The sequence below is a fragment of the Heptranchias perlo genome, chromosome 4, assembly GCF_035084215.1.
Source record: "Heptranchias perlo isolate sHepPer1 chromosome 4, sHepPer1.hap1, whole genome shotgun sequence".
In the NCBI taxonomy this organism is placed as follows: domain Eukaryota; kingdom Metazoa; phylum Chordata; class Chondrichthyes; order Hexanchiformes; family Hexanchidae; genus Heptranchias; species Heptranchias perlo.
Genome location: NC_090328.1, coordinates 67,179,953 through 67,206,027, shown reverse-complemented (window position 1 = coordinate 67,206,027; position 26,075 = coordinate 67,179,953). Strand labels below are relative to the sequence as shown.

The window sequence follows — 26,075 nt, the reverse complement described above, 5'->3', positions numbered from 1 at the left end:
TCAGCAAAAGTGAGTACACTTACTGATTCTCCTGCATTCCCTGTTCCACATCACCGCCGCCCCCCACCCCAACTCATTCTGCGCTGCCAACATTATATAGCACATCACTCCTCACACCCACTTAAGGCTCATCCTCAACTTACCTGCACTTCCTCACCTCCCCATTAGTCACCCCCACTATCACTCATTCCAATCCTCATATGATGTCATGGCTTTGTCTCATACCCACCCTCTGATGCAACTCTTTCACGGTCAGCCTCACCCAAAGCAATGCATTCATCAGTTGGCTACTTCACCATCACTCACTCACATGTCTGTTCTTTCTCCCCTTCTAGGAGGAGAGAGCGCAAAATGCACCCGAGAGGGCGAGTACTGGAGGGGGGCCACAGCAAATAGTGGTCCTCACAGATGCAGAGCAGGAGGCCCTGCAGATCAGCCGCACCCTCGAGTGCCTGTCCGTCAGGGATGCCGAGACTGGCACCCCACAAACATCTGGTGACACAACTTTAACGTTCATCACACACAACATGAATTGATGTTAACAATGCTTGGCATGTTGAACACCTCAGTATGCTCATCGCAACATGACACATCTGTGATGATGCTTAATATTTCCTTCTGTTCTCTTTCAGGCCCTTCAACGACTGCAGTGTCGGCAGAGGGCGATTCCTCAGAGGAGCTCCCGGCATCTGAGGGTGCACATCATAGCGAGCCATCCACCAGCGCAGTTACTCCCATCTCAGTGGGTCCTAGTCATCAGACTGTTGGCTTGGCATCGGGTGAGTCACCACACACAAGTGAGCACGAGCAGACACTGGTGGCAGGGGGCATCTGTGGAGAGTTTACGTCGGTGGGCGCACTTCTCTCCAGGCTCTGCTCAGATGGACGCAGATACTGAACCCCGGGGGCCATCCTTTAAAAGGAGAATGATCGAGGAACAGCAGCACATTTGAGAGGTACTGGAACAGGTGCCACATACACTCTCCACAATAGTGCAGAGGATAGAGGAGTCCAACTCCTGCATTAGTGGAATGGCAGCACAGGTAAGTGCGGGAATGTCTGCGATGGAGAGAATGACAGCCTCCGTTGAGCTTCAAGCACGGCTCACAAATGAGTCCATTCAGGCCCTGAGAAAGGTTGTTCGGACTCAGGGAGAGCAACATTCTGCCGCCTTAAACAGGCAGACAGATACACTAGCTCTGGCCTTACAATGCATCACACATGTCCTCCAAACTGTTGTCCAGCAGGGTGGTAGAAGTGATATGGCCCTGGCCCAGGGGAGGGATGATGGTGAAAGGGGACGCCATTCAAAGTGCTCCACTGTCTCACCTGTTGCCCCCTTCTCAACCAGTACCCGCAATGCTGCCTCCTCTCCAGGTGGCTGAGTCTGCCCCTGCACAGGTGCAGGTGGAGCAGTCTTTGGAGGGGCCCTCATGGGCTCCAAAACCCAGAGGGCATAGGCCCAAAGCATCTGAGCGTCAGGGCATGGACATGAGCAACCTGCCACTGCATCTGCTACAGCCACAGGCGATGGACCACATAGAAGTAGTAGGAAGAGATTTGTGATCACGAAGGGTATGCACAAGGGTGTCTGACAGACTGTCATGATTTCCATTTATATTTGATTTTTGTTATATTCACCTTAAATGTTATCATTCTTACCACTACTGCCATGTCTTTCCCTTTCTTGACTGGCTTTTGGGAAAGGGCTCTCTCATGAGCTTCACCATGTACGGCGACACTTGATGCCACCCATTGGGTCACTTTACAGTGGGTGTATGTGTAGTTGCAGGACTGTTTTGTGCAGGGAATGGGGGTGCTGGTGTTGGCGCTGCTCTTTCCAGGTGGTCTGAGGACTGGACTGTTCACACTTTCTGATGCTGGCTGAACCATTCATATATCAGTGACTCCCTGGCCTCACAAACAGCCAGGTGAGCCGCTGCTCTGACCATGGGCTCATCCTCCTCCTCCTCCTGCTTCTCCTCAATGTGGGTGGCAGATGTGGATGGGGCCTCCTCAAGCGGCATCCCTCACGTTGAGCCATGTTGTGCAGGACACAACACACTACTGTAATGCGTCCCACTCTGTCTGGTGCGTATTGAAGTGCTCCCCCAGAATGATCAAGGCACCTAAATCGCATCTTGAGCAGCCCTATAGCATGCTCAGTTGTAGACCTGGTGGCGATGTGGCTGTTACTGTATCGACGCTGTTGCTCGGTGATGGGGTTCCTCAGAGTTGTCATGAGCCACATGTGCAGGGGGTATCCCTTATCCCCAAGGAGCCAGCCCTTGAGGGTGTTCGGTGCGTGGAAGAGGGGTGGGGTGTTGGATTCCCTCAGAATGAAGGAATCATGGCAACTGCCAGGGTATCTGGCGCACACGTGAAGGAATCTTTTGCGATGGTCACAAACGAGCTGAGCATTGATGGAGTGATACCCCTTTCTGTTGATGAACAGTCCTGTCTCATGTAGAGGTGCTTGGATTGATATGTGGGTGCAATCGATTGCACCCTGCACCCGTGGGAAGCCAGCCACAGAGTGGAATCCCACTGCCCGCTCCGTCTGGCTGAGGTCGTCCATGGGGAAGTTGACATATTGCGAGGCCCTGCGAAACAAGCCGTCGGTGACCTGCCTTATGCACTTGTGTGCAGACGACTGAGAGACCCCGGCGATGTCCCTGGTCGCATCTTGGAATGATCTGGAGGCGAAGACGTTGAGGGCAGTGGTGACTTTGACAGCGACGGGTAATGAGATGCCGCTTGGGCCATCCAGGAGCAGCTCTGAGCCTCCATATGCACTGCTGCTCAGAGAGGTCCAGGAAGCTGAGCCTTGGTCTGTTGACACCCTGGCGAGGGTAGTGCCTCCTGCAATGTCGGTCTCTCTGTTGTTGCCCTCTGAGCTCTTGTGCTGGTGCCTGTGGTGCAGCACTGGGTTGTGGAGCTCCAAGTGGCGGAAGTGCACACCGTGCCTGGCGAGGATGGTGATGTTGCTCGTCCTCGGATGTAATGATGAATGCAGCCATGGCACCCCCCCATCCTGATGGTGTCAGTTTGAGGGGGTCCGAAAAGTTGGTAAATATGTGTCAACAGAACAAATCTGAGTGGAAACTGAGAATTTTCAGTGTAAACACAAATATCTCCCAGCCAAAAGTTTGTCTGAAAAAAGAGTGTCCTGCTGCAATAACTCACCTTTTAACCCCATCTGTCAAACAAGCATTTCAACATCCAACTGACTGCTGGCTGAAACATGTCTCCTAAAATATGGAGTGTTTCCCACAGCACGGGATACATGCTGAGGCTGAATGAAAATCGGACCCCTGCCTCAATCAGCATGAAATTAACTACGTCAAATACTTAATGTTATTTAACTGTGTTAACTATCATCCCACCAGCTTTAATTGCCGGTGGGACTTCCGCAGTCATGAGGCGTGCGCGCAAACGGACACATCTGTGGGGAACCCGGAAGTCAGCGGGTTGGAGCCAGCTTCCTCACCCACTCGGGATTTCCCCGATTTTCGCAGCCCCCAACACACCCGCAATTTCCTTTGAAAATAGGGGCTATTGTGTCTTATCTTCCCCTTTGCTGGCTCGTGCTGGAACACAGAGCCTGGTACTAACATTATATCTGAGCACCAAACTCCAGCTTTCTGCAGTTATACAAAAGCTATTTCTTGTGATGTAAATATGTATGTGGTGTAGTCAAGATAGCTGAACCTGGGTATTTTCACTCATGGGCACGTTGAATATAATAATAAGGCAAATGTAGAATATATATTTTTTTAAATCAATTTTTATTTTTAGAAGAAAAGACACCCAACTTCAGTAGTAGTACACAAAATGGTCTACTCAATGTGGTATCGGCCTCAAGGATACCTTGCAGCAGCTCTGATATCATGGCAGTAATTATTTGGGTGGGTTTGGGGCGGAAATGAAGGAAAATGGGGTAGCAAGGTTAGCCACACCCCTTGACTTATTTAAATGTGGTAGAACGAATTTCCAGCGGGTCTTAAAGGGAACTGGTGGGTTTTTTGGGAGAAGGATTCAAGTGCAGTTTTTTGTGGTGGATTTGAAATGGTAGCCTTTAAGAATGCTACCATTTCATCCCCCAAGGCCACCGGGAAACAGACAGTATTTCAGAGGATAACCCACCTATTTATCTTGTCTGCTTAAGGGAAAGACTTAGGGGATCATATTTTTGGCACACTAACTGACAGCAGGCCTACCTTCTTAGCTAGGCAGCAGTCATATGAGTGGGAAAGCTAACTGCAAAGCCTTTGTACAGCTTTCAGCCACTGTCACTAGAGAGTGCTGGCTATGCGAGGCCATTTGTACAAAGGGCAAACATGGACTAACCGATCTCAGTCAGGCATTGACGCACAGTGTATAAGAAAGAAAGAAGTTGCATTCATATACTGTCTTTCACAACATCAGGACATCCCAAAGTGCTTCAAAGCCAATGAAGAATTTTTGAAGTGTAGCCATTGTTATAGGGTACATGGCAGCCAATTTGCACACAGCAAGATCCCACAAACAGCCATCAGATAAATGACAAGATAATCTGTTTTTTGGTGGTGTTGGTTGAGACATAAATATTAGTCAGGACACTGGCAGAACACCCCTGCTCTTCTCTGAATAGTGCCATGGGATCTTTTACATCCACCTGAGAAGACAGACGGGGCCTCGGTTTAACATCTCATCCAAACATCAGCACCACTGACTGTACAGCATTCCTTCAGTACTGCACTGAAGTGTCAGCCCAGATTACGTGCTCAAGTTTGGAGCCCACGACCTTCTGACTCAGAGGCGGGAGTGTTACCATTGAGCCAAAGCTGACATCTAAGCTAAGACTGGTGCTCATATGGTTTGTTGTTGAAATGTATGTAGCTGCGTGCATGGCAATATAAGGTTTCAGTTACCTCAGTAGGGGAGCAGTGCATGGAAAAATTGTTGACTTTTGAGATGTCTCCTGTGAGTGTCTGGAAGGAGCCAGTGGCAAAAAAGTTGAGGGGGATGGTGAACTTCACCGGCACTGGTGGCACAGTGGAAATGTTAACCTCTGACTACTGGTCTTCTTAGATTAAATGGCACATATTAGCAGCAACTCTTCTGTGGAACCAGAAGTTCCTCAGTCATTCCTCTTCTTTGAGGTCTAAGCATCTGATTCTATTGCAATAGATCTGGTCCCTAGGGCAGTACATAGGGTGAATGATGCACCTTTTATCCCTTCTGCAGTTCTAGCTGCCTTTTCCTCCTCCACAGTGGCAAAATTGCCAATGGTCACTGCATCTATGATATGGGTCAAAAATCTCCTCTGCAGCATGAACACCTGTGACTACTGTACCAAGACTTGCAACTCTTCTGGATCTTTCCACTGGTCCAGCAGTAGTTCTTATTAAATTATAGAAGTTTACAGGATAAAAAGAGGCCATTCAGTCCATCGTGCCAGTGGCAGCTCTTTGATAGAGCAATCCAAAACTAATCCCACCACCTGACTTTCTCCCTACAGCCTTATTTCTTCACTGCTTTAACTGTTTATTTACTCTTGCTTCCCTTGAAAGATGCAATAGTCTCTGTCTCAACTATTTCCTATAGCAAAACATTCCCGGCTTTAACAACTCTGTATAACAAAGTTTCTCCTAACCTCTATCCTCACCCTCTTAATGACAGTTATGAAGCTATGACCATTCTTTACTGACTTCCCAACCAGAGGAATAGTCTTTTTTTCTATTAACCCTATCAAAACCATTATAATTTTAAAAACCTTTATTGAGTCTTCTCTGCTCCAGCAGAAATAGTCACAATATGGGGTCCCCTAGCAGAGATATTTGAATCATCGACAGCTACAGGTGAGGTGCCTGAAGATTGGAGGGTAGCAAATGTTGTGCCTTTGTTTAAGAAGGGCGGCAGGGAAAAGCCTGGGAACTACAGACCGGTGAGCCTGACATCTGTAGTGGGTAAGTTGTTAGAGGGTATTCTGAGAGACAGGATCTACAGGCATTTGGAGAGGCAGGGACTGATTAGGAACAGTCAGCATAGTTTTGTGAGAGGAAAATCATGTCTCACGAATTTGATTGAGTTTTTTGAAGGGGTAACCAAGAAGATAGATGAGGGCTGTGCAGTAGACGTGGTCTACATGGACTTTAGCAAAGCCTTTGACAAGGTACCGCATGGTAGGTTGTTACATGAGGTTAAATCTCACGGGATCCAAGGTGAGGTAGCCAATTGGATACAAAATTGGATTGACGACAGAAGACAGAGGGTGGTTGTAGAGGGTTGTGTTTCAAACTGGAGGCCTGTGACCAGCGGTGTGCCTCTGGGATCGGTGCTGGGTCCGCTGTTATTTGTTATTTATATTAATGATTTGGATGAGAATTTAGGAGGCATGGTTAGTAAGTTTGCAGATGACACCAAGATTGGTGGCATTGTGGACAGTGAAGAAGGTTATCTAGGATTGCAACGGGATCTTGATAAATTGGGCCAGTGGGCCGATGAATGGCAGATGGAGTTTAATTTAGATAAATGTGAGGTGATGCATTTTGGTAGATCGAATTGGGCCAGGACCTACTCCGTTAATGGTAGGGCGTTGGGGAGAGTTATAGAACAAAGAGATCTAGGAGTACAGGTTCATAGCTCCTTGAAAGTGGAGTCACAGGTGGATAGGGTGGTGAAGAAGGCATTCGGCATGCTTGGTTTCATTGGTCAGAACATTGAATACAGGAGTTGGGATGTCTTATTGAAGTTGTACAAGACATTAGTAAGGCCACATTTGGAATACTGTGTACAGTTCTGGTCACCCTATTATAGAAAGGATATTATTAAACTAGAAAGAGTGCAGAAAAGATTTACTAGGATGCTACCGGGACTTGATGGTTTGACTTATAGGGAGAGGTTGGATAGACTGAGACTTTTTTCCCTGGAGAGTAGGAGGTTTAGGGGTGATCTTATAGAAATCTATAAAATAATGAGGGGCATAGATAAGGTAGATAGTCAAAATCTTTTCCCAAAGGTAGGGGAGTCTATAAAGAGGGGGCATAGATTTAAGGTGAGAGGGGAGAGATAAAAAAAGGGACCAGAGGGGAAATTTTTTCACTCAAAGGGTGGTGAGTGTCTGGAACGAGCTGCCAGAGGCAGTGGTAGAGGCAGGTACAATTTTGTCTTTTAAAAAGCATTTGGACAGTTACATGGGTAAGATGGGTATAGAGGGATATGGGCCAAGTGCAGGCAATTGGGACTAGCTTAGTGGTATAAACTGGGCGACATGGACATGTTGGGCCGAAGGGCCTGTTTCCATGTTGTAAACTTCTATGATTCTATGATTCTAATATCTTAAGCCTCTCTTCATTACTATATTTTCTCATCCCTGGCATCATCCTGGTCAATCCATGCTACATGCTCTTCTATAATAAACATTAAAACAGCACAGAATACTCTTAACTGTGGCCTTACCAATGCCTTAAACAAATTTATCAATACCTCTTTGCTCTTATACTCTATATGCCTAATTATAAAACCAAATTCCTATTGGTCATTTTTGTGGCTTTATCTCCCTGCATTTGCAAAATTTTACATAGAAAGTTCAAACATGCATAATTCTTCATAAGTTCATCTTAATCAGCCATAACAAGCAACAGCCAGTTTTTAAAAACTGTTCATTGCCATTTATAAAGACTATTTCCAAAAATGAGGAATGTGAGGAGAATACTCTGTTAGCAGTTTCTTCACACAATGTTCCATTTTTTATAACTATTTATGCAGTCAATAAATGTTATGGCAGGAGCAATTTCAACCCCTGGATAAGAGCAAATGATTTCTCGTATAAGCAAGCCTATTTTTGTTTAAATTGCAGTGCTCTGATCGTGATGGAAGGTTTAGAATGAGGTGTTCAATGCTAACAGACATAACAGATTTTGTTGTAGCATTAGAAACTACTGCACTGCACTTAAATTGGCATCTTACTTCAGCTTGGCATCATCCCACAGTGCCACAGCTTTGATTAGTAAGCTCAAAGGAAACTCAGATCATAAGCTCTCATCCTGTTGCTCTGTGTGCCAGAGTGCACTGAACCATCACTGTCCTCAGAACTTTTTGGACTTGTGGTAAGGTGAGGGATGCCAGTATCATGCAACTACACCTCTTGGAGGACTTAATCCTCGCCATCCTCTTCAACATCATCATCTTCTTCCTTGTCACCCATTGCTGTGGTGGGTGTGCAGGAAGGGAGGGTAGAAGGCAAGTAAGCATCACTCCTTTGCAATTTGGGAGACAGAGAAGGGAGTGGAAGGTTGTGGCAATGTGCTGTGCTTCAGAGCGATGCTAGGGTGACAGTACAGGTATTCAGTCAATAACCTGGAGTTAACAAGATGCCACCAACCTCTCCATCTCCCATGGCAAAAACTGAGTGCCTCCCCACAAGATGCCTGACCTTGTCCTCAAAGTGGGCAAGGAGTTCAAAGGGGATGAAGCATCTATTGGCCTGCTTTTGGCCTGTCTATGGTGGGCATTGGGCACTCATTTCTCCTCCAAAGAGGTAAGTAAATGAGAGTAAGGCTGGAAGTTAAGGAGTGTTTGGCAAGTGGCATGGATAAGGTGAAGTAATAGATTTGGAGGTGTGAGGGTGTTAAATTGGAGGTGGGTTTAGAGGTTGTTTATTGTAATTGTGTATTAGGGGAGCTGTGTAGCCATAATACAGGATGAGGAGTTTGAGGGGCCCTCAACCAAGATGAAGGGTTAGTTGTGTGAGTTTTGCTTTAAGAGGGTGAAGAGCGTGCTGGTTCCTAGGATGGGCAAGAAAGAAAAGGAAGAGTTGTGCAGTGTGTTGCCTTCCTGCCCTGCTGAAGATGTGAGAATTCTTGTGGCACTGCTCTGCAGTCCTGGGGGAAGGGTGTTCACACTCAGTGCCAGTGCCACTTCCCTCCAGATGGCATAGGTGATAATTCTGGATGACTAGGTAGCACCCACGCCGAGGAGTCTGTTCATCCTGCCTTCAATGCCCCCACAGAGAGTTTGGAGGTCTGTACGACTGAAGTTGTGCATTCTTCTCCTATCTAATTCAGATATCAGTAAGATATGCAGCAAAGTAATTTGAGAGAGAAATAAAAGAACCTACCAGTGTTCCTGCCTTACCTTCTTGTCTCCCAGTACTCTGCTGAGTAACGTAAGCTGCACAGAAGTTTCCTGCTTGTTCAACTGCTTGCACCAGTTTTACACCAATTCTTGCACCAATGGAGAGATAAATGAGCACATCCAAGTAGCTTCCATGTATCTCTCTCTAGAGGCGTAAGGGCAGATGTAATAGTGGCAGGGAATTTCCTCGGAGCTGATCTCACTCTGCTGCCATAACTTTGCCAGAAATCCCATTTATGCGTGTAAATGGGGTTTCTGGCAATGTTACAGTGGCTGTGAAGGAGTTCCAAGGAAATTCCTGGCCTTTGTTTTTAAAGGTGCACAGCAGTGTAAATCACAATGAGAAAATTCAGTGCCGTAGACTTTTTAAAATTTGTTCTCAGAATGTGGGTGACACCTGGAATTTGCCCTGAGAAGGTGATGAGTCTTTTTCTTGAGTAGTGATTGCTTGTATAACATAGGTATAGGAGTAGGCAATTTAACCCCTAGGGCTTATTCTGCCATTCAATGAGATCATGATTGACCTGTGACTGATCTGTGTATAACTGAGTGGTCATTTCAGAGGACATTAGAATCAACTACATGATGTGGACTAGAGTTACATGCAGGCCAGAGCAGGTGGGAGTGGCAGGTTTCCTTTCCTGAAGGACATTCGTGAACAGTTGGGTTTTTACAACAAAAAAAATATTTTAGAAGCTAGCATATGCTTACTTTTTGGCTGCTATAAACTCTGACACAGCCTTGCCTCAATCACCTACCGAACAGAAGCAGTAGAATCAGTAGTGGGAGAGACAACAGGAGAATCTGCAGCTAAAGAGCTGGAAGCAGTGGGAGAGGTGCCAAAATCTGGAGCAGGAAAGTTGCACAAGGTGAAGTCAGCTTTTACTGTAAAGTTCTTAGTTAATATGGAAGTCTTGTTTTCTTTCAGCTGCTGCCTGTTCTCGAGCTACAGATCATGTTGCTGCCTCTCTCGTTGCTGCTTTTCCCACTCCTGCCCTGGTGGCTCGCCCAGTGTCAACACTTCCCCTGCTAGATCTCCTGATTCTATTGCTGCCTCTCCTGCTCTTGATTCTGCTGCCGCCTCTCCTATCCTACATACAACAGTGACTACACTTCAAAAGTACTTCACTGACTGTGAAGTATTTTGGAACATCCTGAGGTTATGAAAGATGCTCTCCCACTGGTGATCCCTTTCCTGCTCCCATAGCTTGCTAAACAGAACCTATGCTCCTCCATTAACTTCTGCATATGGTAGGTGGTGCTAGCTGGCTGCTAGTAGTTGCTGGTGGTTGGCTAGCTGGCTGCTGGTGGTGAATGGCTGTGGGCTGACTGGCTGCTAGTGGGGGATAGCCGACTGTGGTTTGACCGGCTGCTGTGGTGGGCTTCTAATGGCTGTCTGGCTGGCTGCTGATGGCTGACTGGCTTCTGGTGTCTGGTAGCTGGTATAGATGGTGGCTGTAGACTAGTGGCTGTCTGGCTTTTGATACTCCCCTACTGATGGTGACTGGTTGGCTGAGTGTCGGCTGGCAGGTTAGCTGGCCTTCCTGATCTGGCTGAGCTAGTCAATAGATAAACTCACTGAGCCATCAAGGAGCCATTAAAAGTCTACTTCAAAATGCTGGGAAATGCACTATCCCCCAGAAAATAAATGAGATCCATAACTTACCTCATTGGGGAGAGGCGCTGAGGGGGAGGGGAAGAAGAGGGCCTCTGTGAACTGGGAGGAGGTCAAGAAGAGTGACTTCATAGCACTATGACGACTATGGAAACTGTTTTAACAATGACACTTTGCAACAAACAGTACCAACATATACCTTCAATAGTCCATAACAAGCACAGAAAATCCTGAGAATTTCTGCCATAATCTTCTGCAAAACAAGCAATGGAATGTTGGGTTAAGTTATGACAAGCCTGTGCCCTACTGCCTTTTCGGTGTAATTACATGTTGTAGGCCTACATTCAGGCCTAGATCTGAATTGTCAGCTTTTTTGCAGCTGCTGCTCAGCCCTTGCTAGTTTTCTAGTTGGCATGTGTATGTATGTATTAGACTGCTATGTTTTAATTCTAAAAATGACCAAAACAAACAGAGGTCTATTTTCAAATTGCCATTGTTTGTGCAGATTGCCTGATATTCTGATGGTATTTCACTGGGTGTCCATGGATGGTAATGGCTTACTATTCATGTGGGTATATTGGTGCATAAGAGTCACATTCTCACTGGGGCACTGGGGCTCCAGTCATATGAATTATTCACAATTAAAAGTAGAAGGAATCTTACTGATCATTGAAAATCACCTGGCTCATACTTTACTACCAGGGCAGATATCTCTTCTTACCCCATCTGCCAGTGATATTGGTCATTTCATGTTTTAAGAATGGATGAATACTTTTGGTGCTATATTGAAATATCTGAAGTATATCCTTTTGCCAGTTTGGACCAGTAGTAGCACTCTCACCTTTCAGTTAGAAGTCAAGGTTCAAGCCTCGCTGCAGGACTTCAGCACATAATCTAGGCTGACATTTCCATGCAGAACTGAGGGAGTGCTGCATTGTTAGATGTACCATCTTTCAAATTAGATGTTAAATCGAGGCCCATGTTCAGATGGGCATAAATTATCCCATGGTACTATTCAAAAAAGGAACAGGAGAGTTCTTTCAGTGCCCTGGCCAGTGTTTATCCTTCAACTAACACCGGCAAAAACAGATTATCTGGTCACTTAACTCATTACATTTGGTGGGACCTCGCTATGCACATATTGGCTGCTGCATTTGCCTACATAATAGTGATTACATTTCAAAAGTCAATAATTGGCTACGAAGTGCTCTGGGATATCCTGAGCGCATAGTAAGTGCTACATAATTGCTAGTCGTTCTTTCTTTTCTAAGATCAGAATATAGCAGTAGCAGAGGCAGTGATGATTTTCAATTCGTGATAGCCACTACTTCACTCCAATCTGAAAACCTGCCCAACATGTTTAAATTAAATATCCTTTCCCAAACTTATTAAGTTATTAGTACGTGGATCTGATAAAGGTATTTAATTTCAGTAAAAATAAATTATTAAAGTGCTTTCTAAGGCACCATTACATTTAAAAGTTCTAGCTTCATTGTGGAACAAATGGCTAAACCTTAAAATTGAAGCATTACAAGCCTATTGCATAGGGGAACTATTGTGTTACATAAGAACATAAGAAATAGGAGCAGGAATAGGCCATGCGGCCCCTTGAGCCTACTCTGCCATTCACTAAGATCATGGCTGATCTTCGACCTCAACTCCACTTTCCCACCCAATCCCCATATCCCTTGATTCCCATAGAGTCCAAAAATCTGTCGATCTCAGTCTTGAATGTACTCAACGACTGAGCATCCACAGCCCTCTGGGGTAGAGAATTCCAAATATTCACAACCCTCTGAGTGAAGAAATTCCTCCTCATCTCAGTCCTAAATGTCCAACCCCTTATCCTGAGACTATATCCCCTAGTTCTAGACTCTCCAGCCCCAGGCAAACATCCTCTCAGCATCTACCTGTCAAGCCCTCTTGGAATCTTATATGTTTCAATGCGATTGCCTCTCATTCTTCTAAACTCCAGAGAGTATAGGCCCATTCTACTCAATCTTTCCTCATAGGACAACCCTCTCATCCCAGGAATCAATCTAGTGAACCTTCATTGCACCCCGTCTAAGGCAAGTATATCCTTCCTTAGGTAAGGAGACCAAAACTACACACAATACTCCAGGTGTGGTCTCACCAAAGCCCTGTACAATTGCAGCAAGACTTTCTTACTCTTGTATTCAAACCCCCTTGCGATGAAGGCCAACATATCATTTGCCTTCCTAATTGCTTGCTGTACCTGCATGTTAAATTCCTGTGTTTCGTGTACAAGGATACACAAATCCCTCTGAACACCAACATTTAATAGTTTCTCACCATTTAAAAATATTCTGTTTTTCTATTTTTCCTACCAAAGTGAATAACTTAACACTTCCCCACATTATAATTCACCTGCCACCTTCTTGCCCACTCACTTAACCTGTCGATATCCCTTTGCAGGCAATTTGGGCTAGAAATTGGGTCGTCTAGCGCCCGTTGTTTCAGTGCTACATGGCCTCCCGAACATTCAAGATGGCATCTTGGATGCTCACGCACACTTCTAGTGTGATGTCCACCAGACGCCATCTTGGTAAAGGGTTTAGCACATATAAAGTAGGGAGAATATGCGTTTGATCAGTGTGAAACGCTGATTTAAAGTGATAGACACCATTTTGGGACTTAACGCTCCACTCAACCATGACCATCTGAACATGTCTTAGAGTGCCTGGAGACTCCCCACTAGTGTTATTTAAAGGGAACATGCAGGATTTACAGGTTAGTTGCTGGATTATTGCTTCTGGCTGCAGATGCATTTGTACCTGTTTTTGGAGGTCTCCTATACTTGAATACTAGGACTAGGGGACATAGCCTAACATTTAGAGCCAGAACGTGCAGGAGTGAATTTAGGAAACGCTTCCACGCGCAAAGGGTGGGAGAAGTTTGGAACACTCTTCTGCAGATGACAGTTGCTGCTAGCTCACTTGTGCATTTTAAATCTGAGATTGATAGATTTCTGTGAACCAAGGGTATAAAGGGATATGGGGCTAAGGTGGGTATATGGAGTGAGGTCACAGATCAACCATGATCTCATTGAATGGCGGAACAGGCTCAAGGTGTTAAATGCCACTGCCACTTGCTGCCTCCTGTTATGCACCACCTTCTCCTGCAAGAAAGCAGGACGTGTGTCTGGGTGATGTGCCTCTCATGGTTGAATAGCTGCCAGTGTGTGTGGCCTGTGAGTTGTGATTGTGCAGCTTGCAACAGTGGTAATGTGTAAGTGTGAGAGGAAGCATCTGGTTGGAAGAGTTGAGTACTGATTGAAAGAGTTTGTTGGTATGTGGGTGATGCGGGGTATAGAGTGTGGAGCAGTGGATGCGGCTAGTGGTGCAGTTGGTAGGTGATACCATTTGACAGTTGACCACACTCACCTTGACCACTCGTGTCAAAGCATTGAACTTCTTCCTGCATTGCATCCATGTTTGTGGTGCTACGCGCCTGGCATTGACTGCGTCCCCTATTGCCTCCCACTGCTCTTTGAGCATATGCCTGGAGGGCCTCTTGTGCCCCCCCCCGCGGATATAGGATACCCCTCCTTCTGTCTACCTCTTGCACCAATGTCTCTAGTGCATCAGTAGAGAATCTTGGTGCACGCTCTCTCGCAGATCTGGTACCAACTCAGACCGGCAGATTGATGAGGTCTGGCATACAGATTGGAGGATGTGGGATTTAGTGGTGGGCAACCTTTATTTAATGGTTTAACATAACTCAACAGTTTGTAAACATAGGGATGAGACCTGCATCTGTGTTTTACGTGTGCAATGTCTAATTTCCGTTCAGACTCCATGCAGACAGCACACTGTTATTTTTAGCAAATTACAGGTACTGGCTACCTTTAAGAAATTGTGATTTTCTAAATGCCCTGTTACTACATCCTTAATAATAGATTCGAGCATTTTCCCTACTACTGATGTCAGGCTAACTTGCCTACAGTTCCCTGTTTTCTCTCTCCCTCCTTTCTTGAATAGCGGGGTTACATTTGCTACCTTCTAGAATCTAGGAAATTCTGGAAGATCAAAACCAATGCATCCACTCTCTCTGCAGCCACCTCTTTTAAAACCCTAGGATGTAGGCCATCAGGTCCAGGGGATTTGTTAGCTTTTAATCTCATTAATTTTTCGAAAACATTTTCTTTAGTAATCTTAATTAGAACCTTGGTTCCCCATTATTTCCAATATGATTTTTGTGTCTTCTACTGTGAAGACAGATACAAAATATTTGTTTAACGTCTCTGCCCTTTCCTTATTCCCCATTATAATTTCTCCTGTCTCTGCCTCTAAGGGACCCAGGTTAGTTTCGCTAATCTCTTCCTTTTTACATACTTGTAGAAGCTCTTACAATCTGTTTTTATATTTCTTGCTGGTTTACTCTCAAATTCAATTTTCTCCCTCTTTATCAATTTCTTGGTTATCCTTTCCTGATTTCTAAAACCCTACCAATCTTCAGGCTTACTAGTCTTTTTGGCAACATTGTAAGCCTCTTCTTTTAATCTAATACTATCCTTAACTTCTCTAGTTAGCCCCATTTGGATCACTTTTCCTGTAACGTTTTTATTCCTCAAGGGTACGTATATTCATTGGGAATTATAAATTATTTCTTCATTGCTTATTTACTGTCATATCTTTTAATCTAATTTCCCAATCTACCTTAGCCAACTTGTTCCTCATACCTACATAATTGGCCTTGTTTAAATTTAAGACCCTAGTTTTGGACTTAACTACATCACTCTCAAACCCAATGTGAAATTCTATCATATTATGATCACTCTTCACCAGAGGATCCTTTATTATACGATTACTAATTAATCCTATCTCATTACACAATACTAGATTTAAAATAGCCTGTTCCCTAGTTGGTTCCTCGATATATTGTTCTAGAAAACTGTCTTGGATGCATTCCATTCCATTTGTTCATTAACAAATAGACCGAAATTAATAAGATTAAAATAAAAACTGCGAATGCTGGAAATCCAAGTTAAGGAATAGAAAATGCTGGAAATACAAAGCAAGTCATTATTTCAGACCAAGATAAATATTTGAAATTGCAGTACTTGAGCATTGGGGCGCTCAAGCAGGGCAAACAGTATCCTTTTCATTGTAATTTAACTTGCATGTCATTTCTACAATAGCCATGTTTTTGTACACAGTGATTCCTGTACAAAAATTTACCTGTGATATAAGATGCTCAGAAGAGCTTATGTCATCATAATCAAACGACTTTGTCTAATAAATTTAGTCATTTATTTTCTGTGATAACATTTTGATAGATTGACAAAAAGCAGTACGATAAAATTCTCAGTTTAATTGAGAGTGGGAAGATGGAAGGAGCCAAGCTGGAATGTGGAGGTTTGCCATGGGGAGATAAAGGCTTCTTCATTCAACCTACAGTTTTCTCAGAGGTTACAGATGAAATGCGCATCGCCAAGGAAGAGGTAAAATAGCTGTGCACATGCCAGCTTATAATGTAGATACATATTTCAGAATTGTACTCTTAAACAATTCATCATAAAAGGGAAGTTAATTTATTATTTTGTTTAATAGAAGAAGTATTCTCTTACATGGCTCATTAGTTCTGGCACTACAGCCTGAGTAAGAATCCTGACCTTGACTGGTGTTTGATTCCAGTCTACCCTCAATGGGCGAGCTTCCCCTGCTCTCAGCCAGGCTGATAAAAGACAGCACTTCATTATGGTGGAGTGCTTCGTCTTGGGGGAGGAAAGGCTGGCAGAGTCCTATCTCATAAAAGAAAAGCATACCTCCTGGTACTAGTCACAGAATACCACTTATAGCATCCATGACATCTGTAGCCCAGATCATTTGAGCTGATGGAAAACAATATCAGAGAACTTTAAAAAATTGGAATACAGCGGGAAACATTGGATTTCATGTTTTTTAACAAAAAGCTACATTACCTCCAAATTAGGTTGCATTTGTCGACTTTAATACGAATATTTGTTGTTTTTCAATATGAACATATGCTGATTAATGTCAGACTAATTAGTCCTGGTTGTTCTTCAAATATTATCAACCCTTCGGCCATCAGTATCAGGCAGGTGCGATTCTTTAAAAAGCAGTCAATTATTATTTTTAATTATAGAACACCAGAATAATAAGTTGTGTTGATTTAATTTGTATTGACCTTGTCATAACAAGCAATTTTGTGGCACTCCTGAATATTTTCTCTTGTTTTTCAATTATTGACCCTTTGTTCTTAAAGGCAACAACTCATGCTTGTGTATGACTCCCTGGGCATCTGCAGGGTTCCATATTTGTCTGAGTCACAATTCAACAAGTGTAGGCTTGAACAGTGAATGTTGGCAGGCTATTTGACCATGAGAACTTGATGTTGCCCTCACTTGACGTCCGTGCCTGTGTATTTTCCACAGAAATCAATAGGACAAATAATCACTGCTTGCCACAATTATAAAGTACCCACAATGAGGGAGGATTAACTCTGTCTATTGGGTGTAGTGAAATTGTAAATATGATCTTCTTGAATACATTTATGATGTCACTGCGCATAGTGACCAGAACAGTTCTTCACTCAAAATTTGTTGAAGGGTTTATTTAATTTAAAGAAAGGAAAAACAAGAAAACAAAATAGCGTACATTATATAACAATACTCTTTAATTATGATCAATTTTTTTATACTATTAGTTAAAGTCAATGTGTAAGGACTACTAAAATCATTGTGCATTAAGTCTTGTTTCCATAACAATTTATTTCCTACTTTAAAAAAAATAGATTTTTGGGCCGGTGCAACAGATTATCAAGTTTAAAACAATAGATGAAGTTATTAAAAGAGCCAACAACACCCATTATGGTTTGGTTGCCGGAATTTTCACCAAAGACATCAATAAAGCATTTACCGTGGCTTCAGCCCTTCAAGCTGGAACTGTATGGTAAGCGGTTTATTTTTTAAAAAATATTTACAGAATATGGTGACATTCCACTAAGCTGTATATATGTGAACTGGAAGTCCTATTGCATTGAATTGCACTGTTGAATATATTAATATTCCCACAGGGTTAATTGCTACAATGCATTGCATGTTCAGAGTCCTTTTGGAGGATTTAAAATGTCTGGAAATGGTAGAGAAATGTAAGTATTGAAAAAAAAATCCTTTTAATGGTATTTAAGACTTGTGCACGCTTTTAGTTCAATGCCATTTACCATTGCAAAATATATGCAAATTTATATAAAGGAAATATATTAATTATGCATTGGTGGTGGGAAGGATGTGACTTACATTTTCTAATTTTGAGGGCCCGAGGCCCAGAGAAAGATAGGAAAATTTGAAAATACCAAGTGAAGAAAAACAAGGGTTGAGGTTAGGGTTATAATTAAATCAACTTTAACAGGAACCCTTTGGGGGGAATTTTAACCCCCCAAACCCACCCCAAATGTGCCTACTTCCAGTTTAACTGAGGCGGGATAGTGGGCGGGCGAGTAACCTGCTCTTGAGGCAAGAATTAGCAGATCCAGCAGTTAAATGCTTCTCCAGCCCTGCTTGTGGGCCAGGAGGAATAGGAGTGCTTCCCCCGGCCCCTCAAGCTAACCAACAGCAATCTGCCGACCCCCTCCCAGCAATCTCCAGACCCCTTCCCTGCGATCGGCTGACCCTCCCATGATCCGATCCCTCTCCCGCGATCTCTTCCCCCCACCCCCATGATCTCTTCCCTCTCTCCCTCCCTCCCTCTTCATTTCCCAGCTGCGGCCTTCTACCGCAGGCCCTTCCACCCAACAGCCAGCCAGCCTTTCAATCTGGCTGGCTGCCAGGAGGGAAGTGGAGAAAAAAAATTCAAATGCGTTCCTGCCGTTAAATTCAGTAGGACCTTCGCATTCCCCGTATTTCCAGGTTTTCCAGCCGCTAAAAGTCGGCACCTCACACTCCCTGCCTCCCTGTAAATATGGGGGCCTTTATTTATAGGGTTAAGGTACATTTTTTAAAAGCAACGACAACTCTAGGTTGATGCAACAGCCCTGATTTTCTGAGGCTTTGAGAGCATCATGGAGCCTTGCTGGCATGAGGTGTGGGTTGGACAATCAGGCCCTTGACCACAGATCTGTGAATCGCATTGTGTTGAATGTTTCAACATGTGATTTTTTTTTAGGCCAAAGGGAAGCTGTGCTGCAGGCAGCACAAGCCTCATTTCAATAAAATAATTATGAAAATCGGGTCTCTCATTGAATCCCGCAAATTTGGTGAGGCTCTGTTCCTCAGCCTGCACCTTATCCATCCATGATATTCATGACATGGAAATAAACTTGGCCTGCTTTGCAGTGTCCCTTAATGTAAGGTTGCAGTTTCTATCACTAAATGCTGAAGTTTAGATTTTTGCCAGTGAGCATTTCTCTACTTATGCATTGAGCATCTTGCAATCTTTTATTTCTCTCTTTTGTTTTTGCCTTTTTGTTGAAACTTTCAGTTTGTTAAGGCACACTTTCCTAGAATCTTGACAATTACTGCTGAAGAGCTAAATGTAGCAAACAAAATTGCAAGGATGAGAGTTCTTTTGGCTGTTCCCATAGTGCTGCATGCATTGAATGAGGAGGACACAATCATGAAAGCACAGAATTTTCAGGTCCAATGACATCTTGGGGATATTTCACTGCTGTCAATACTTAAAGACTTATGTTTACAAACACCATTCCTACCTGGTTATGTCACAGGAGATCTATCTTGAGCACTTCAGTACAGTGACTGAGCTTTGCTTATGTACAAACTTGACTTGTAAGCTGAACACAACAAAAAAGATTAAAGGAATCCCAAACAACACCCTTGTGCCCAGACAATCTCTCTCTCGGGCCAAGACTTTGTAAAAGAGCTATCATGGGTGTTTTCATAGGCAGTACTCTATGCGAGTGGAATTTGGAACTGCAATATGCAAAATATTACTGTGCTCCACTGCAGATATATCCTTCACCTTCTGTTGTATGCAAGTATGCAACATAAAAGGGTAAATGTTCTCTGCACGCTCTCTCCCTGAGAGAACAGAAGAGAAACAGTTCCATACATGGATGAAGAGCAAGTATGCATGCAAATGAGGGTGTACTTACCTCAGTACTTCTCTCTGGACTTTGGAAAACTCCTTCCTCATTTGTTCCCAGGTACAATGGACCTTAGAGACTCCATCCATTGTCTCTGCCACCTACCTCCATGCAACTTAAGCTATCGCCTTCACAGGAAGATGACCTTCTGCTCCAAAAGGGCAGCCTCTCCTTTGCCATACTTCTTGCAACAAGTACTCCATTATTAATAAAAGGGGCAGTTTAGCCCACATTGCTACTTGCAGACATATCCCTATCCAACAAATGGTTTGTTTGCAGTGCGAAAAATTGTCTTCTCTTTGAGGGCCAGTAGCAGCCATTTAGGAGCTGCTAGCCGGCTGGATTTCGCAACTGGCAGCCAATACATGTTGGTCTGACTCCCTGCAGATGTGTTCCATGTGTAGGGAGCCAGTTGTTTTGAAGAGGAGGGGCTTGCCTCATCAAATTCCGTCCCTCTCTACTGCGGGCCTGGGGTTGAGCATAGCCTCAATTTTGCTGGTCTGAGAAAGTTGGGGCTAAAGTGGTCAAATACAGAGATGTGTTCAAATATGTAAATACCCACAGATGAATAGGATTTTTGATCATTTGCATTATATAGAATTCAATACAAAAGCAGAATTACTGAATTTAATTCTTTTTGTCTAGGGGAGAATATGGTCTCCAGGAGTACACCGAGATTAAGACCATCACCATCAAAATTCCACAGAAGAATTCCTAAAATATTCTAAATTAAAATATGTTATGCCTGAAGAATTAGAAAGAGACTAGATACAGCACTGCAATGTGAGGCTTTTAAAGTCTAAAGTAATACATCATGTTTCATCTGTATAATTTCACAATAATGCAGCCAAGTATCTTACAGCTGCTCTGACCCACAAAGCGTGAATAATATATCAAAGTAGTATTTACCTGTTAGTGTTTACATAGCAAAACAGCGATCAAAAAAAAATAATTTTACTAACTTTTAGTTTGGAATCTTTGTTTCTAGCATTTTGAGTTTTAGTCATTTAATAAAAGACTCAGCTCATTTCATTCTGTCTATCAAAGTGATAAAGGTTCCATATTTTTAAATGTTTGATTTAGTAATATTTACCAAATACTGCAAGTCTGTCAACTGCTTTGAAATTTGCAATTATTCGTCAGTTTATTTGAAATGTCAGTTCATTTCCTGCAGGTTGTAAAAAAAATTGAAGTGTATTCCCACTATTTTTCCAATCATTTTTGGCAGATAAAAGATAATGTAAATAGTACACATGACATCAGGATAGATTTAATAAAATGTAAATGCATTGGTTTCAGAAAATTCAGAAAATAAGGGGGCATAGCAGCTTTAACAAACATCAAAATGAAATCCCTCAGCTAGAATCATGAGGATCACCACTGCAATTCAGCCTTATAAGCAAGAGAGATTTCACCAATGCCTTAAACTGCACATAAAGCAAAAGACTTACATTTATATAGCACCTTATCACGACTCTCAGAAACATCTCAAAGCACTTCACACGCAAAGAATTTCTTTGAAATGCTATGGTTGTAGTTATGTAGGTGATTAAAAAGTAACATCTGGATGAAAATATACTACACTTTAGAACATGTTCATCGGTTACCATAGTAAACACATCAATGAGTTGTAAACAGTGAGATAGCTAAACGTTAGCTTGGCAGACTCATAAGCGAATCTATTGGAATACATTTAACATTGTTTTTTTCATAATTATTTTTTTCCTTTCTCCTTCCTGCATTGAATTCAAGACTTATCATATTGGGTTCAAAATTTCTCTCATCACTGTGTGTAGAGAAATTGTAAATGAGTTCATGAAGATTTCTTCTCTTTAGTATTTCCAGCCTAATCATAAATGCGTTCTTTTACAGTACATTCACACTATAAATTTAGCACTGATACAAAGTGATATCAACATCGCACCAAAGCTAAACGTGTGTGCCAGGAATTTCCTTGGGGCTTCTTCGGCGAATGTTTGGCGGAACCCTATTTACACTCATAAACAGGGTTTCTGCCAAAGTTAGGTCGATGGAGCAGGAGAAGCACCAAGGAAAGTCCCGGTGATGGAGTATAAATCGGGTGGTCAAGGCCTGAACTGACCAGAAACTAGAGTGAGCATGCTTTCTCCAGGAAGTCTCCCTCCACTTCGCTCTTACTGTCAGTTTGGGCCCTGGCTCTGGGTTCAGGCTGTATTTACACCTTAACTGCAGTATTGGTGACAGCAGTAATCTGAATGCACCCTTAGAAACAGAGAACGGAGGAAATCTTCAGCAATGCATTTATGATGTTGCTATGCTTCCCGATCAGAGGAATTCTTATCCATTGTCTCCTACTCTAACTCAGTCATTTTCATAACATCAAAAGTATAAAACTCCTTGGCTCTCTCAGTCTTTTCTTCCTCTTACAACCTGCAGAGATTTAAAATTTGGCTTGCCTAATCACTACTTCATGATTTAGCTCATCTCTTTATAATCTTGTTCCTGTCCTGTACCATGGCTAAAGGGTAATTTTAATGATTTAGCACTCCTCGAACCAAGCTTCAAGTGATGGGAGTGCATTATTGGGAATTCAGGTATAGAGGTTCATGTATCCAATTTGAGCCCCCCACAATTTTCCAGATATTAAAATTAATGAACAGAAACTTGTGTGGCCCAGGAATTCTGCATGCTGACCTCCATACCTATATTCCCAATATGTGCTCCTGTCGAATGAAACTCTAAGCTGAGGATACTAAATCGTAATGGGGGTAATTTTAACCTAACACACTGGGCGGGAAACCCACGGGATCGTGTAGAATGCTGGTTTAATCTCCCGCCCAATATTACTCTCCACTGACTTTAATAAAGAATAAAATCGAGTGGGGTGTAAAACCAGTGTTGCACCCAATCCCATAAGTTTCTCGATGGGTCGGTTTGGTCAAAATTGCTCCCTTCACCTTGATTATTCAATAATTAAATAAAAATAATACCATCATAATTGACAATGTCATGCTGTAATTATAAAGTGATTTTATTACCTTATCTTTTAACATGCTTGTAAATGTAGTCCAAATGAAGGATAAATTGAAATATAGTTACAATCTTGCTTTGCAATAGTGCTAAAATTTTTATATGCAGTATACAATACTGCTTCAGTATGTGTCACAGACTAACAAGCCATTTGACTGCATTCAGGTTGAGCTGTGAAGAAGTTGCTAAATTTGAAATGAAATTATTTTTTTACCCAAATTTGTCAATTTAGGATTAATTCAGGCATTGGAAGCAAAATGTGTTCACTGAAGGTATACTGATCAAACTACAAAATGTGAATCTAGATTTTGGATTCAGAGATTTGAGTGCCAAATCCATTTCCCTCCCCTGCCCCTCTCCCCATGCTTCAATCTAATCTGGACACTGAATTCTAACAGCAGTCATTTTAGCACTACTGCTCCAGAAAGGTGCATGCAAAAGGTGTTGCTAATGTTATGATTTTGTGGTTTCATTAATTGTTGTAAGATATCTCAGTATAGCATTTAGTAGTTAATAACTTAATACTTTACACTGGACAATCGTCGTTATGATGCACTCTGTGTTATAGAAATGTACAACATATAGGCTTGAACATTTACATTTTCTTTTTGAAGATTCAACCATTAATAGTGAATAATGTGAGTATATCAATATATTTGTGTAGGACTTTTTTTTGATTCCAGAATTAAACAGCATTGGACGCTTTTAAAAAATATTTTAAATATGTTCAGTTATAAACTTGAAAAAAAACTTGTTTGAGGACTTAGAGGCTTTATCATCTCCTTAGAAACAATGGGGGTGATTTTAAACCCCAAGAACGGGTGGGTTGGGGACGGGTGGGAGTTGAAAATAGTTGTTTTTTTGGGTCGCAAACGCAAGATTTTCGGACTTTGCATTCCCAGTGGGAAGCCTGTACTTTTACACGCCGACGTTAAACCCAGAAATAAAGCCGGGTTGCGGTCACGACCCAAAAAACAACTATTTTCACTCGAACCTGCCCTCAACACATCCGTTCTTGGGGTTTAAAATCACCCCCAATTATATTTTCTAACTGATACTTCTCTGAAATGGCATTCTGAAAAAATCTTTCACAGCACATTTGGAATGAAGCAGAAAAGTTAAGGAACACGGGGAATGATTTTCGTCTCCCTACCGCCCTGTTTATGCCTCTAAAGCGGGTGATAGCAGGACGAAAATTGCATAGAAAAAAATACACTGACTTATGCTGGAGGTTTACCCGTTCCAATATTTGGGTGGGCCTTGATTTAGGCATCCAGTGCTCCCGCTGGAAATGTACAGGAGCGCATGGAGCTGCAACTACAGTGAGAGCAGCTAGAAGGTGGTGAACTCACAGGAATCTTTACCCTCCCAACAGAGTCTATAGGCCCAAATTAACATACCTGCAGTTCTCTGAGAAGCAAAAGGAGGCTGCACATCTCTAGGTGGCTGTCCCAAAGTTATGTTGCCTCTTGTAACAAGATCTGCAACCACTGCCACTGGCATTGTATTACCTGTTGCAGTCAAAGTCAATACAGCACTTTGCCTTCAGCTTCTTCCAGGCTACAACAGGGTATATCAGTAACATCAGCCAGTCTGCAATTCATGCTTCTATTAAGCAAGTGACTGATGACATGTTTGTTAAGCAAACTTTTTCATCACATTCCCCATGGACAACCGGAAACAGCAGGTTAGAGCTCTAGGGATCGCACAGATTGTAGGCTTTTGATGTGACTGTGACCATGGTGCACTATCCTTCCTCATCCTTCTCAACCTGACTGCAGCCTTTGACGCGGTTGACCACACCATCCTCCTCCAATGCCTCTCCTCCATTACCCAGCTGGGTGGGACTGCGCTCGCCTGGTTCCATTCTTACTGTCTAGTCGTAGCCAGAGCATCTCCTCAAATGGCTTCTCTTCCCACTCCCACACCGTTAATTCTGAATTCCCCAAGGATCTATCCTTAGCCCCCTCCTATTTCTCATCTACATGCTGCCCCTCGGCGACATCATCCAATCAGATTCCACACGTACGCTGATGACACCCAGCTCTACCTCACCACCACCACTCTCGACCCCTCCACTGCCTCTGATTTGTCACATTGCTTGTCCGACAGCCAGTATTGAATAAGCAGAAATTTCCTCCAATTAAATATTGGGAAGTTCGAAGCCATTGTCTTCAATCTCCTCCTCAAACTCCGTTCCCTAGCCATCAACTCCATCCCTCTCCCTGGTCACTGTCTGAGGCTGAACCAGACTGTTCTCAACCTCCGCATTCTATTTGACCCTGAGCTGAGTTTCTGACCTCATATCCTCTCCATCAACAAGACCGCTTACATTCATCTCCGTAACATCGCCCATCTCCGCCCCTGCCTCAGCTCAGCTGCTACTGAAACCCTCATCCATGCTTTTGTTATCTCCAGACTTGACTATTCCAATGCTCTCTTGGCTAACCTTTCACCTTCCACTTGCCGTAATCTTCAGATCATCCAAGACTCTGCTGTATTCTAACTCCCACCAAGTTCAGTTCACCCATCATACTTGTGCTCGGTGACCTACATTGGCTCCCATCTGGCAACTCCTTGAAATTAAAATTCTCATCTGTGTTTCCAAATCCCTCCATGGTCTCGCCCCTCCCTATCTCTGTAACCTCCTCCACCCATACAACCCTCCGAGATCTCTGCGCTTTTCCAATACTGGCCTTGTCAATTTCCATCGCCCACCATTAGTGGCCATGCCTTCAGCTGCCTAGGCCCTAAACTCTGCAGTTCCCTTCCTAAACCTCTCCACCTCACTCTCCTCCTCTAGGATGCTCCTTAAAACCTACTTCTTTGATCAAGCTATTGATCACCTGTCCTAATATCTCTTTATGTGATTCGGTGTCAAATTTTGTCTGATAACACTCCTGTGAAGCAGCTTGGGATGTTTTGCTATGTTAAGGATGCTATATAAATGCAAGTTGTTGGTGTTGTTGTTCCCCCAAGTTCAGGTCCTCATTGACTGCACCTATGTCCCCCTGTGGCCTGCCTCAGATGAGCCCGCTGCGTTCATGAATCACAAGGGCTTCCACTCCATTAATGTGCATCAGTTGTCCGATCACCAGCAGCGCACGATGCAGGTTTGTGTCCATTTTCCTGGCAGCTGCCATGATGCATGTATATTGCGGCAATTTTCCATCCCCGCCACTTGGGCTGAGACAACCTGGCTGCAGACTTCAGCAACCTGCGGCTGCCAGGCAGTCTGACTAAGCTG

The 26,075-nt window shown here is 43.3% G+C and overlaps 1 protein-coding gene across 2 annotated transcripts in view; it reads left to right on the top strand.

Moving 5' to 3' along the window:
- LOC137320992 (aldehyde dehydrogenase 1A1-like) overlaps positions 1-23,543 on the top strand; it is a 75,086-nt gene extending 51,543 nt beyond the window's left edge. For both annotated transcript variants that reach the window (XM_067983073.1, XM_067983071.1), the window contains exons 11-14: positions 16,035-16,199; positions 17,513-17,670; positions 17,795-17,869; positions 20,465-23,543. In XM_067983073.1, the coding sequence (XP_067839174.1) occupies positions 16,035-16,199; positions 17,513-17,670; positions 17,795-17,869; positions 20,465-20,537 (471 nt within the window). In that variant the 3' untranslated portion in view covers positions 20,538-23,543. The remainder of the gene's footprint in view (positions 1-16,034; positions 16,200-17,512; positions 17,671-17,794; positions 17,870-20,464) is intronic.
- The last annotated feature ends 2,532 nt before the right edge of the window (positions 23,544-26,075 follow it).